The 15,122-nt window shown below is 42.8% G+C and overlaps 1 protein-coding gene across 1 annotated transcript; it reads right to left on the bottom strand.

Moving 5' to 3' along the window:
- Positions 1-993: 993 nt before the first annotated feature.
- LOC136480024 (uncharacterized) lies at positions 994-2,656 on the bottom strand. The gene is made up of 2 exons (XM_066477701.1): positions 2,155-2,656; positions 994-2,078 (listed from the first exon to the last, which is right to left on the bottom strand). The coding sequence occupies exons 1-2, from the start codon at positions 2,654-2,656 to the stop codon at positions 994-996; spliced, it is 1,587 nt and encodes a 528-aa protein (XP_066333798.1).
- Between the last annotated feature and the right edge of the window lie 12,466 nt (positions 2,657-15,122).

The raw sequence follows: 15,122 nt of genomic DNA, 5'->3' as shown, positions 1-15,122 counted from the left end.
TGAATTTTTTCGAAAAATATAATTTTGAACTGCACGTGGTACGAATACTGGAATTTAATGATTCAAAAAATGATAGTCATGTTACTGAGTGTAGTGTGAGGCCGTATCCAGTATACTGGAAGTTTTCGGGTCCGTTCCTGGATACGGCCTCACACTACACTCAGTAACATGACTATCATTTTTTGAATTATTAAATTCTAGTATTCGTACCACGTGCAGTTCAAAATTATATTTTTCAAAAAATTCAAGTAAAAGAAATAAAGTAACTAAATATATGAAAAAGCCATAAAAACTCCTCAAATTCTAACTAGGAGTTCCTGGTGCATTAAAAGAGCTGCACAAAAAATTTGGAGGCCAACAAAAAAAAACTTTGCCCAGTGCTGGGGCATGGCACTCGGCAAAGGGGGTCTTTGTCGAGTGCCACGAATAAGGCACTCGGCAAAGAGGGTTTTGATTTTTTTTTTTAAATTTCCTCTTTGCCGAGTGTCTTAACAGGGCACTCGGCAAAGACATTTAAAAAAAAAATCTTTGCCGAGTGCCTAACAGCAGCCACCCGGCAAAGAAGGACGTGGCCGAACACCGTTACGCGGGGCAGCCTTTGCCGAGTGTCGAGCTTTTGCCGAGAGTCTGACACTCGGCAAAGAACTCTTTGCCGAGTGCAATTCTTTGCCGAGTGCCCGATTTTTGACACTTGGCAAAGAATTTTGCACTCGACAAAGCCTCTGTTTCCAGTAGTGAATTACTTACTTGCACTATTTCAGTAGTATTTTTCAGTAAAGCAACAGTGGCACTACTTCAGCAGTATTTTTTTAGGGAACAGTGTTTTGCTCTTACAAGATGTTGAAATGTTGTGAGATCAAAACACTGTTCGTTAGCTGAAAAGCTGAACCGCAGTAACATGCCGAGCATGCCATAGATCTCCGACGACACGGCTTACTTTAGAGACATGGACCGGCATATGCATGACGTCCAGGCCGATGTTGAGGTACATGCCTACGCAGTGGCTATCCTAGGAGGCGAGACGTAGCCATCACCGTCCCACGCGGACGTCATTGCGCTGAGCATAATCGAGAAGGCCACCAGGCTAAGCACCGCCGTGACAGCTCGAAGACCCAGCGACAGCGTCCTCCCCTCATGGGCCTTGGGCTTGGGCGCAGCTGGCACGTCTTGCTGTACCGGCTCCATCCTCGGTACCGCCTCCGGCTCCGGCTCCAGCTCTTCCATGATGTCGTCGGCGAAAGTCGGAATTGGCTTATCGTCGTCCTGCTTGGCCTGCTCGAGGTAGGTGTCCATGCGTTGCGTGGCGAAGATGCGAATGTCCTCGGCGTCGCCCCTGGCCGTGAAGCGCTGTCGGTCGTGGGAGGCGAGCGAGGAGATGGCGGCGGGGCGGCCCTGCCTCTGGTAGATCTCCTTGCTCTTGAAGAGCTCCATCAGCTTCTGCAGCTCCTTCCGGAGCATGTCCACCATGGGGTCGACGACCAAGCGCTCCAGCGCTTTCAGCGCCTCCGCCAGTATGTTCCGTGCGTCCTCCAGTTTGTCTCCTTCGGCCTTGTCCATGGCCGCCTTGATGGAGTCCGCGTGCTTCAGCCGCACCACCTCTGCCTGCACCTGCGGCGGCGGCGCGCCAGCCGTGCCCGCCGGCGCCCTTTTGCTGCGGCGTATGGTGATTAGCTCGTTGTTGGAGACGAACTGCTGGCCCTCGAAGCTGAACCTGTACTGGACCTTTGCGACGTCGGCGTTGTACGGGCGGAAGGAGGAGTGGTCTCTGAGCGCGAGCTCGACGACGACCTTGCGCTCCTCCGTGCTGTAGAGGGTGCCGAACTGGATGGCGACGGAGGCGGAGCCGTCGGTGGCGGCGCTCCGTCGGTAGGTCCCGGCTTCCACCGCCTTGATGGTGGCCTCGTCCATGAACGGCGTGACGGTGAGCTCCAGGTCCTGCGCGACGATGGTGACGAGGCCGGCCAGGATCTGGGAGAACGTCTCCGACAGGAGAGTGGGCTTGTTGCAGTCGTCCACGAAGTTGTACACCCCGCCGAGGCTCTTCCTTGAGATGGCGCCCATCAACGTGGAGTCGTGGCCTGAGCCGAAGCCGGAAGGTGTGCACGGGCACGTCGCCGGGATCGACCTTCATGGCGTCGCCAGCGTTCTGCTCGCCATCGGACATGAGCATGACGTTGGCGGCACGGCCGGCGTTGAACTTGCGTTGGCTGAGGACGCTGAGGCCGGTGTCTAGGCCGGCCTTGATGTTGGTGGCGCCACGTGTCACGAGCCTGCCGACGAGGGCCTCCAGGTCGACCTTGGCGGCCTCGGTGGCGCAGCGCAGCGGACAGATGCGGGTGGCTACGTGGTCGAACTTGACGATGCTGAGGCGGTCGTCGTCGGTGAGCTTGCGGATGATGAAGCGGAGGGCTTTCTTCGCGCTGTCGAGCCTGCCTTGTGAATCCATGCTGCCACTGACATCGATGACCGTGACGAGGTCCAGGGGTGCCCTGGAGGCGGCGGCGGAGGCGCCCTTGAGATCCAGCACCACCTTCTGGTCGTTAGGAGCCAGAGGCGCGTGGGGGCTATGGTACATGATCAGCTGCACTCGCTGCGTCAGCCTCACCGGCGGCCCAGGCTTCCGAAGAGGCTCTTCATCGTCGTTGAACGACGGCATTTTTTTCGATTTTTTTGTTAAGCAGGAACACACACGCTGACTACCTCGATGAACACGGTAGAATGACAGTCCCACGCACAGATTTGGGCGTTTCTTTCTTCTCCCACACATTATATTAATTGTCATGGAACCTTGTTGTTGCAGCTTACCGGCGGAGACAACACATCCATAACGTACGCCGACTGAATCAACACATCCATCCCTCATACGTGCATCTAACCTTCCTTGTTACCCAAAAGAACTGTCTAGCCCAGTTATGCCCACCTGTAGTTCCCTCGCTCATTCTTCCCAAACATGTATAGAATCTTCTTCTACATAACGTTTTGTACGTCCTCCGTCCTAATTTTTCTTTCGAGAATGTGCTTAGCATGTGTTTCATTAAGAAGGTCTATAGATAAAAATATTAATATTTATGATATTATATATATACACACACTATAAAAAGATATAGCACAACAAATCTAATAATATTTATTTGATATCTTAAATATTGATTCTTTTTATATATAGTCAATTGAACTTAAGATACTTTAATTTGGTACTGTGCTAGAATTACATTCCTTTATGGATGGAGAGAGTACCATCTATGTCTTATTTTATACAAAGCACCTGTTATGATAGTCCAAAGCCAAAAACCATTTGTTTTTTTCTATAGCTTCTACATCAGCAAGGCACTACCGCTAGAAAACTGTAACACACAATGATGTGTATCTTTGTGTGTGCCCCTAATAAATTTTTGCCATTTATTCACGTTCTCTCTCCCATGGTCTCAGCACATCTTCTCCCTGTCTCACGGGCACACTGCCACCGGCATCTGAAGCTCGACGAGCCTGCGCAACACGCACATGGCAGCGCTGCAGAGAGTGGAGAGTGTTGACGGTCTCTACAACAAATATAAGCCGTCAACTTTATTTGCATTTATCTTTAAAATCAATCACCAACATAGGAAGTAGATGTTTAAACTAACAAATTCCAGAAGTTTTGGTGAACATTTATATACAAGTAAATTTATCCACAAAACATGTTAAGGAGCTCATTGTCATACACATCAGCAAACGAACGAACGTCAACAATTGTGCAATCAAGCGAAAACCCATTCAAGACGGAGTATAGACCCACATGCCAGAAGGGGAGGCCCACCTGAAGGACCAGAAACGACGACCAGAGGGGGGTGAATGAGAGCCTCAAATTTCTTTTAAAATATTTAGCCGCTGTCCCAAAATCAAACCCCCAAATGCAACACACTAGAGAGTGATATATTCATGAGCCAACTGGTGGCTAAGTACCTTTGGTGATGACCAAGAAGTACAACGGAACAATCGAGAGACAAAGAAACTGAGCGAACAAAAGAACACAAGAGACTGCACTCACTGAGCAGGGCTGGACTGTCCGGGACTGACGGCGGACTGTCTGCCGACCAAAACTCTCAAAATGCACAGCATGGAAGTGATTCTGTATGCAGCCGAAAAATGAACGCCGGACGGTCCGGGGGTAGGGGCGGACTGTCCACCGGTCAGAGCAGCAAGACGCGACTGAAAAACAAGTTTCTGGACGCAGCTGAACTAGCAAGGGCGGACTGTCCGCACCTGGGGGCCGGACTATCCGTGCCTGGGCGCCTGACAGGGCTGCACTGAGCGCAAATGGCAGATTGTCGGCGGTCCAGGGGCGGACTGTCCGCGGGTCGTGAATTCATCACGAACAGAGTCGCCAAAAAATTGCTCGGAACGTAGAAAAACCCGATTTGCAGCCAAATCAAAACCAATTTCCACCAAATTTTAACCACATGGTCACAAGGCAATAGGTGAGCTACCCCTAAGAGATCATCGCTCAAAGTTTAGCCAATCAACGGGAAAATCAAATCAAGCGAAAACGCCGATTTTTTCTCCCCAAAAATTGAATCGCCCCGATCTATGAACTCGTGAGGATTTAGACAAATTCCTTCGGTGGAAGGGATCAACTCATGTCCTAGTTCATCTTCCAACAATCGGTTTGACTCAAAACCCACCAAAACCCAAGGTCCAAGCAAGAACGTGAGAGAAGGGGAAAGGAAAAAAAACAAGAATGAAGAACACAAGAACGTGGATCACAAAAACAACTCAAACCTTGAATCTCGGAGGACACGAGGAGGTTAGGCCCTCAATTCCCACAAGAAAAGGATTACAAGATTTGGTTTTACACAGATGAAATGACTAGAGCATCCGTGGACCTTTGAAGCAAAGAGAGAGAGAGAGAGACTCGAGAGAGAGATCTAGAGAATAAAATGCTAGAGAGGTAAGAAGGTTTGGGGAGCAGCCATATCTTATTTATGGGCCTATTACACATTCCCCATTTGCCCCTAGATATTTTAGAGTGAACCACCTTTCCTGAGGGCACTATAGTCCAAATCCGGATTTTTTGTTCTGACGGACATACGCCTTTCATGAGATAGCTTCGCCTCGACGCGAACTCCTTGATGCCGCCACGTGCCGCCATCATTCCTCTTTGGAACCTTCGCTTGGATTTTGAGACCCAAACCCAGAAACTGTCCACCCAGTGGTTTTTAGGCCCAAACCACCAAACCGCCCACGAGTAGCGTACTCCATACGCGTCCCACGCAACTCAATGCGTGTCACCTCGTCCATGACCGCCTGGCCGCCAAGTCTTCTAGAGCCTTCACTCGACTTGCACGTCCGCCGTCTTGACTCGGTCAACATAGTCACTCCTCCATGTACACTTGCGCTTGTCGATGTCCCCAAGTGTCAGCCACCACGGCTAGTCACCCAGCCTCCTGGTCCCTCAGTCCAAGCCTCATAACCATCCTTCACCGCTCCTGGTCCATCAACACAACATGTCCCTACTTGACCTTCACCTCGCCGTTGAACACCACCTCCAACCTCCACACCTGCGCACCACAAGCCAAGAGACATGTTGCACAACCCAACTCACGCCATGGTTGGTTCACAAACTCAACCCAAGACGCGAATCACGTTGACAATCACTCATCGCAAATCCGAACCACAAGGGCACATATCAACCTTGTGTTTGCACCACCAGACATGAGAGGGGTCGGCCGACCCCCTATGTAGGTCGGCCGACCCCCTATATAGGTCGGCCGACCTGCCCAGGTGGCCCCATGATGTCAGCCGCCTCGTGCACGTTTGTTGGTATATTTAATGCACATAGATAAATCCGCAAACGCACAGATACCGCTGTAGCTTTTATCTGAAAGTATTCCAAGTATCGTATCCATAGGGAAACGTGTGAGACTAACTACGGTCTAACTTAACAAGTGGTAGCAACTAGGTTAAGGTTTAACTTAACTACGAGTAGCAACAAGGCTAAGGATAAATATGAGCATAGAGAGGATAACTGAGGTTCTCTAATTCTAACTTGGGTAAGCTATGCCTTCTACTATTCAACTAGGGACATTACTAGGGAAAGACACCAATAGAGGATGCTTTCCTTCATAACCGGGTCCTACTTGGCCTATAGACAGGAGGTGGACTACAAAGGATCAACGATGCTATATAGTAATGATGTCACAACCGCGATCTACCACCGATCCAGAATGCAGGGTGCATCCATGATTAACCTAAGTCTAAGCACCATGCTTACACTCACGATTAATACTCTATTCCCCCTAGGAAGAGAATAAAGCACTTAAAAGAGATTCCTGATCCTGATGACAATATAAACAAAATACTTACTTGAATCAGAATTTGATTACTAGAGAAATCTTAGAACCAAGCTCAAGTAGAACAAGATTCGACCAAGGTACAAGCCGTAGAGAGAGCACCAACAAGCCAACATCTCCTCCAAACTCTTCTCTCACTCTGTATCTCACTATTTCTAATTATAAGACTAAATCCTATAGATGAGTAATCTTCTCTTTATAGCTAGCTCTAATCCTGATGAGGAGAATATAAATTAGGGTTTTAGGATGGTTTCAGAGAGGGTGGCAGAGGCTGGTATATATAGGTCGGAGCATCCAACCTGAGCCCTTGGATCAAACCGACTTAAACGATAGCGCAGATTGGATCTCAGTGGCGGTGGAGAACTGACATTCAAAGTGGATAAACATGATTTTCTTTGACAAATAGGTCCTCCTTGATGGTTTTCTGGATAAACCCTGCTGAAAACACAGATTCACCAAAACTTGTGGAATTTATTAGTTTAAACCCCTGTACCTATGTTTGGTAATGGAATTAAGTATAAATACAGGTTATGTTGATGGTTTATAATTGATGTTAGTGACCGTCAACTAGCTCCCCCAAGCTTAACATTTGCCAGTCCCTGAGCAAAGCTAGATTCAGCAATGGATTAGGAGGTGCTACAATTTTTTCACGCCTCAAAAGTACACATGTGTTCAATAAAAAATTCTTCTCCGGATTAGAATAAACTGATCTGACTTTCAAACTTACCCATATTACCTTCAACCATGGGGCTTCTCAGTCTTCACTTGGGTCTTGAGCAATTGAAAGACAGAACGATCAAGTCAAGCACTATGTCTCAAGTTCTTTGTTCCACCGTTGTTCCGGAGTTTTTATAAGTTTTCAAAATAAAACTCAGAGATTCCATTGTATGACACTCTCAAGTCTCTCAATATATGTGGTATTTACGGATCCTCACCAAGGCAATAAAGATGTTATGGCTTTTCTCTTACTACTACTAGGGCTTATGTGGAGTTCATAGGTAGGGAGAAAGCTAGAGCATACTTGCAATCCATATATTATAAAGTCAAACAATAGATCCAAAGAGAGTTGAGTCATACAATCAAATCAAGATGTGCATGTGTGTGGATATATGGTAGATATATATGGTGGCTAACCTAATTCTACTTTGCTCCTTGAAAACTTATCTCTCTTTTAAAACTTGAAAACATTTGCTAGAGAACAGGGGCTACCTTATTCATCTCTTTCAGGCGAGCATCTGAGTACCCATTGTTTTAAACATCGCGGACATTTGTCCATTTTTTAACTCTTTTTTTCTTCTACTTTTTTATGAATAACTTTTGCATAGCCCCATGTCTCTTTTCTGCAACAAAACTTTGAGAGATAGCAACCAAGGTTTTAAATCTCAGGCTATAGCTGTCGCTATAGCCGGCTATAGCTGTTTGAGGCTGATCAAGCTATTTGTGTTGATGTACAACTTAGCGGCTATAGCCCACTATAGCCTCATTTAGATCTGCTATAGCTGTTTTAGAGATCATCCGCTAAATACCTTTAGCTGGAGATTTAAAACCTTGATAGCAACAAGAACTTAGAGCATTTATTTGGTGGATGAAAAACCTATCAAGCATGTTTTATGTTCACTCTTTGTGTAGGAGTAAAACATTTTTTTGTTGGATCTAGATGGAAGGTATGTTTTGTGTACTCCTAGTGTAGGAGCAGTAGGTATATGTGGTGGTGTGTATGTGATCTTGATTTTAAGAACATGATAAACCTCTCATAAATGTCAACAAAGCTTGACAAAACTCAATGCAAAAGCAAGCAACATATATGTGGAAGTTTTCCTATCCTAAATAATATGTATGGCTCTAGTGGGAATTCAAGCTTTGTCATATAGGAATTCATCATGTAGCATTTTTGTGTTTTTCAAAAGATAAATCTTCAGAACTTTAATATCACTTAGAACAAGATAAACAGCAGCTTAGACCTTCTCATATCATATCCATTAATTACCTAGACTTAGATCAAGCATTCGCTACCCACGAGTTTCAAGTTTAGAGTAAATCTTTATATCAAATTAGTCGCATCTAAAACTTGGGAGAATTCAAGGCTGAAAACTAGGTACTTGAAAGAAATTACAGCAGAGCAACTATTCATCATTTTTATTTAAGAGATTATTCTGAGTCCTCTTTATTTTATTCAGCTCTTAAAAATAAATTAAAGCAAACTGGACACATATTTTTATTTTGTTTTCAATTTTACTAGATCACACATTATTACTATAACTACATATATTTATTATATAGATAACTTTTTATTTTGTTTTTCATTCACCATTTTCTTAACTATTTAAAAGAAACTAAAACTATAACAAAGGGAAAACATACTTACCTGGATACACGGGAGTGCTTCTCCCCTAAGCTAGCTCTTCCGATGCGGGTTTGGTGTTTAAGTCCTTCGAACTGGACTTCTCCTTGTGAAGTTCATTGATCAAGTACCTCGGTTCGCTTTGAAGATGAGGATTCTTGTGGTGGTGCCTCTATTGGTGATGTCACCTTTTTCCGCCAAACCCGTCTTGGTTTTGAGTTTTGATTTTGGTTTAGTTGGTTTAGAACCTTCACTTGTAGAAATTGGGGAATCAATGACTCTCCCACACTTTACTTGAAGTGTGTCTTGCTCATAAAGACAAGGTAGAGATCAAGTACATGGGCTCTGTTGGTGGGAAAACACCAACAAAACCAAAATTGTATTCATTCCTCTGTAATCTTAGGCACATTGAACAAGATGAAGTTGATGTTGTGTGTTTTGTTCAATTATATCATGGGTGATAATACCAAAAGATTAAGCATGAATGTAGCATTTAAGTTCATTTGGCAGAAAAGATTGAGTTGCTTAACTTATGGAAGGATTGTCTATCTTTATATAATGTATCGAACTTTATATTATTATGACTATCATCTTCCAGAGATAGGATGTGCACTTTTTAACTCATTTGTTTAAGACTATGAGATCAAGAAAGTGGTGCTAGGAACAAGCTCAAAGAACCAAACATGTTGAGTAAATTAGGTTGGATCAAATAAGCTGTAACTCGAACATGTTTGTTTCTTATTTATGTGCCTACTATAATCAAGAAAAACTATTTAAATAATGACCATTTACCTTAGGATGTTATCTTTGTCCTTGGGGCGCGATGACACCATTTGACAAAGAGTAGATGACTCGTAATGGTCCTTTTCTTTTGCTTGAAGTTTTCCTTTTTCGGCTGGCCTCACAATTATGAGCTTCTTGTCGCCTTGATTGCACCCTTCCTTTCTCATCCTTTTATCATGCCATCTTTCTACTCTCCGACCTCGCCACTTTGTTGGACCTTTCGCCTCACATGTTATTTTATGTAGTTCTTTCATCCATGATGAATGAGTTGTGTCTTCTTTACACCATGTTATTGGAGTTCGACATGTGCCTTCATCTCCGATTTGAATTCATCTCGTGACTTACCTAAATTGAATTGAGAATTTCCTACAGAGGTTAGTCCAATAAAATATCTCATATCTGCTAAAGCAATTTTTAGTTCAATAACCAAACTGGACTCCATGTCTAATTCGATTAAGGAAGACATTTTAACCTAAGCAACTCGTTTAATTTAAAAAACCTTTGGAAGTATGTCAAGTACTTCCAAACCAAAACTTACTATGGCAGACAAAGGTAACATGAAAGCACTATAGAGATTTACTCAAATGTAAGGCTGGACGAAAAACTCAAAGCTCGTTAGCTCGCTCGGCTTGTGGCTGGCTCAACTCGGCTCGGCTCGTCTCGTTATGATAACGAGCCGAGCCGAGCCAAGATTTTAGCTCGTTAGCTATAACGAGCCAACTCGATCGAGCCAGCTCACGAGCTGCTCGCGAGCGAAACGAGCCAAGCTTCTAGGAAAAAAGTATCAAAACTTATATTAGTTTTTGTATTATTTCATGTCTTGCACTTTACAATTGACTGGTAACTGGTCTCGACCCTATAAATTGACTGGTAACTGGTCTAGATATATTTCTTTTATATTATTATTATTCTTAAACTTTAGATAAATATAAATATTATATTTTTTGTATTTTTTATACCTGGCTCGCTAGCTTAGCGAGCCAGCTCAAGCTTTTAACGAGCCAAGCCAAGCTGGCTTTCTAGCTCGTTAGGATAACGAGCCAAGCCGAGCTAGCTCATCATCTTAACGAGCCAGAACGAGCCAAGCCGAGCCAGAACGAGCCGAGCCGAGCCAGCTCGTTATCCAGCCTTACTCCAACGGAGATGAAAGAACACGATTCTTATTTAGCAAATTGAGCATGTCTTAAAGGCAATGTTTTCCTAAACGGTAAATGGTCTTTATATGGTCACCCTTCGTTTAGCGTTTAGGCTATTTACACGGTGTTTAAACGAAGTTAAACGGTCTAAATGGTTTTATACTTTAAAAAAATACAAATAATTATATATGTGCATGTAAAAAAACAAAGTATTCTAGCATTTATACATATTTATCCGAGTAAAAATCGATTATTTTGGTATGTATATATATTTATGCATGTGAAAAGAATCAAATATAGATATTTATGCATGCAACATATCAAGTGTACACATTTATAAATATAATAAACTTAAGTATACAAATTTATTCATATAAAACTGAACTAGATTTACCTCGTGTTCGCCTAAACAGCCTTTTAAATAATTGTTTAGCCCGTTTAATACTGTTTATCTCCGTTCCGTTTAGGCCGTTTGACCATTTTTTCTGTTTTTTGACCGTTTAAACGGTCAACCATTTAATTTCCGTTTACCCTATAAACAAGACAGTTTACCACCATTTACCATTTACTGGCCGTTTAGGCGAACACTGCTTAAAGGTAGAGACAACCAAAATAATTTAGCAACATGGCAAGTGATGTATTTTTGGGGAAGTCTATCCCCTAGCTTGAATTTTGTAGAAAAATCAAGTTTGGATGGATGTAATTAAATGTTGTATGATAAATGGTTGGACATACCTTGGGTCTTCATCCTTCATTCTTTTTGCTTCAAACCTGTAATGGTTAGTGACCAAAAATACTCGAAGGAATATTTTCACAATTATATTTCTATTCTCATTTCACAAGGGCATCACAACAAAAGGTGAAAGCTCGTGTTCTCTCCCGAAAATGCTTGTTTTAGGACAGAAGCTCGTCCTTGGGAAACCTTCAAATTATTCTAATTGGTGAAGTGGTTTCCCCTCCAACACCAACCTTTGGGTGCCTATTTTAAGATTCATACCAATGAGATTTGTAATATTTATGATAAACATATGCATCTACAACCACCCTTTCAAAGTCTTTATAAACATGGAGAATAAGGGGGTTGAAGATCTCATGTGTGGCAATGTTGGAGAGACCAATTGATTCAGAAGATTTCTCATGTGGACATAGATTTGATGAGGTGTTAATGAAATAGCTTCCATGCTCGTGATGTCATCTTCCTTTTCAGACTCAAAGGTTGGTTCTTCATGAATGTCCATAGGCGGAAACATTGTCTCCATCATTCCATGCCTATGACATTCATTGGTCATTTTGTTGTCCAAGATTTTCCTTAGATTAGTGACTCCCGGGTTGATCTTATCTAAAGCCTGGTCCATCCATTCAATGGCAACGGCACATAAGTTCTTAATATCCTCCAGCCATTGTTGTTGCTCTTTTTGGTCTTCCTTGTGGCCTTCATGACTCCTATACTTTGGGTATCCTAGTGGATTTCTAGGATCATCATGAGTCTTAGAAGAAATAGCGTAAGAGGGATAATCGGGGTCAAGATTGGGTTTAGAGATGTGTTCAGATTAGACATCTAAAATGGGCATAGAAGGGGAGAGAATAGGAATGGCTTCTAGATAGCTTGGCTCTCCTTCTATGGTTTCACTAGACATGCCACCCTTGTGTTCTTTTCAATATCCTATATGGGAATAAGGATGCTTTCTAAGAGATCCCTTCTTGAGAGGATTTGAATTATATTTGCTCGAAGGTCTCTTATGAAACTAGAAGTTTAAGCTTTTCCCAAAATCAAAAGGTTACATTTCTTCTTCCCTAGGAAGATTTTGGGTATTGATGGTACAGGATTGACAACTAAATCTTGGGATTGGAGTGGTTATGATTTGGCTATCAAAACTTTCTCTTCTTGTTTGGGAGATGATTCCTTCTCTTCTTCGTGGAGTTCATTATGAATGCTAGTGCAGGGAGTCTTTCCACTAATTCTATCAAGGATAGATCTTGCTTCACTAATAGACAAATGAAGGAAAGCTCCTCTAGAGGTTTGATCAAGGGTTTGTGCGAAATCAATATGTTTAAGGAGCATCAGGTCTAAAATAGCAAGGTTCTGGCTAGTGATGATGAGACTATTATTATGTTCCCATGATGTGCCAAGAGATTCTTCTTCTAGTTGTCTAAAATTTAGAACCTCTTTCCGAAGGCAAACTACTTTAGAGATGGGAAAGAAACGTAAACAAAATTTAGAGTATAACATTTTCTAATCTCCTTGCATACTTCCTACAGTTTGACTGTACCAATGTTTATCTCTTCCCATCAAAGAGAATGAAAATAACTTCCATCTTAAGGTCATGTCAGATATGCTAGAGATACGCAAGCATGCACAGGTTTGTTCAAACTCTTATAGGTGTGAGTATGGATTTTCATCGCCTTCTCCCGAGAAGGATTGTTCCTGAATTAATTTTATAAAACACGGGCACAACTCATAGCTAGGTGCTAGGATAGGCTCTGAAGATTTCGGTGGCTTTAGACTTGCGCTCGTGGGTTTAGCATATTGATAGATAGAAGTGAAATCCATAGTAAAAAGAAAAAGCAAAACAAAAAAAAGATAAAATGCCAAGCTAGGCTCGAAGTTAATTCACCAACCATTTCCCTAGCAACGGCGCCAAAAAGCTTGTTGGTATATTTAATGCACACAGATAAATCCGCAAGCGCACTGATACCGCTATAGCTTTCACTTGGAAGTATTCCAAGTATCGTATCCATAGGGAAACGTGTGAGACTAACTATGGTCTAACTTAACAAGGGGTAGTGACTAGGTTAACGTTTAACTTAACTAGGAGTAGCAACAAGGCTAAGGATAAATAGGAGCGTAGAGAGGATAACTGAGGTTCTATAATTCTAACTTGGGTAAGCTATGCCTTCTACTATTTAACTAGGGACATTACTAGAAAAAGACACCAGTAGATGATGCTTTCTTTTGTAATCAGGTCATACTTGGCCTACAGACGGGAGGTGGACTACAAAGGATCAAGGATGCTATATAGTACGAGGCTATATAGTACTGATGTCACAACCACGATCTACCATCGATCTGGAATGCAGGGTGCATCCACCATTAACCTAAGTCTAAGCACCACGCTTACACTCACGATTAATACTCTACTCCCCCTAGTAAGAGAATAAAGCACTCAAAAAAGAGTCATGATCCCGATGAACAATATAAATAAAATACTTACTTGAATCAGAAGTTGATTACCAGAGAAATCTCAGAACCAAGCTCAAGTAGAACTTGATTTCGCCAAGGTACAAGTCGTAGAGAGAGCACGCCGACAGGCCGGCATCTCCCCCAAACTCTTCTATCACTCTCTATCTCACTATTTCTAATTATAAGACTAAATCCTATAGAGGACTAATCTTCTCTTGATAGCTGGCTCTAATCCTGATGAGGAGAATATGAATTAGGGTTTCAGGATGGCTCTAGGGAGGGTGGTAGGGGCTAGTATATATAGGTCGAAGCTTCCAACCTGAGCCCTTAGATCAATCCGACTTAAAGGACGATGTAGATTGGATCTCAATGGCGATGGAGAACCGACATTCGAAGCGGATAAACATGATTTGCTTTCATGAATAGGTCCTCCTTGACGATTTTCTAGATAAACCCTGCTGAAAACACAGATTCACCAAAACTCATAGAATTTATTAGTTTAAACCCCTATACCTATGTTTGGTGATGGAATTAAGTATAAATACAGGTTATGTTAACGGTTTATTATTGATGTTAGTGACCATCAACAACGTTTCTAAGATCTACACCATTGATTCTAAGGCGGTTCAAGGTTGGTTCATCGGTGGCTGGGAGAGTTGACGTGGATCGATGCGTGGCAATGACTTGCTCCCTACTCCATCTACCCTATAAAAGGAACCCCTAACCTTCTCTAGAAGAGGATCCTGAATCCTTTTATCCTCTAGGATCATAGATTGCAATTAAAGAGAAGAGTAGTTCTCTAGTTTATGATCTACTCTTGTACATAGAAAGAAAATAGTGAGTTAGAGAGTGAGGGAAGAGTTTGGAGGAAGTGCCGGCTTGTCGGTGCGACTTCTACAACTTGTAACTTGGGTGAATCTAGGTTATTTGAGCATGCATTCGAGATAACTCTGGTAATTGATTTCTGATTTAAAGTAGTTTTGTGCCTTGGTGTTTATCAGGATCACAACTCTTTTGAGTGCTTTAATTCTTGTCAAGCTCTTGGATTAGAGTAGTTATCATTAGTGTAAGCCTGGTGCTTAGACTAGTGGTTACTTGTGGATGCACCCTGCATTCCGGAATATGTGGTAGGCCACATGAGTGACAGGTATGTTGGTCCTTTGTAACCTACCTCCCATTTGTAAGACTAGTAAGACCTGGTTGCGAGGGAAGAAGTATATTTTGCTATGTGAACACTAGAATTCAACGCTAACTTAGGTCAGACGTTAAAAGCCATAGAAGTCCTCTCTACGATCTTATTTATCCTAACCTTGTTGTTATCTCTAGTTAAGTTAGACAGTAATTAGTCTCAC

Source organism: Miscanthus floridulus, chromosome 9 (assembly GCF_019320115.1).
Source record: "Miscanthus floridulus cultivar M001 chromosome 9, ASM1932011v1, whole genome shotgun sequence".
NCBI classification, from domain to species: domain Eukaryota; kingdom Viridiplantae; phylum Streptophyta; class Magnoliopsida; order Poales; family Poaceae; genus Miscanthus; species Miscanthus floridulus.
This window is presented reverse-complemented; position numbering and strand designations above follow the sequence as displayed.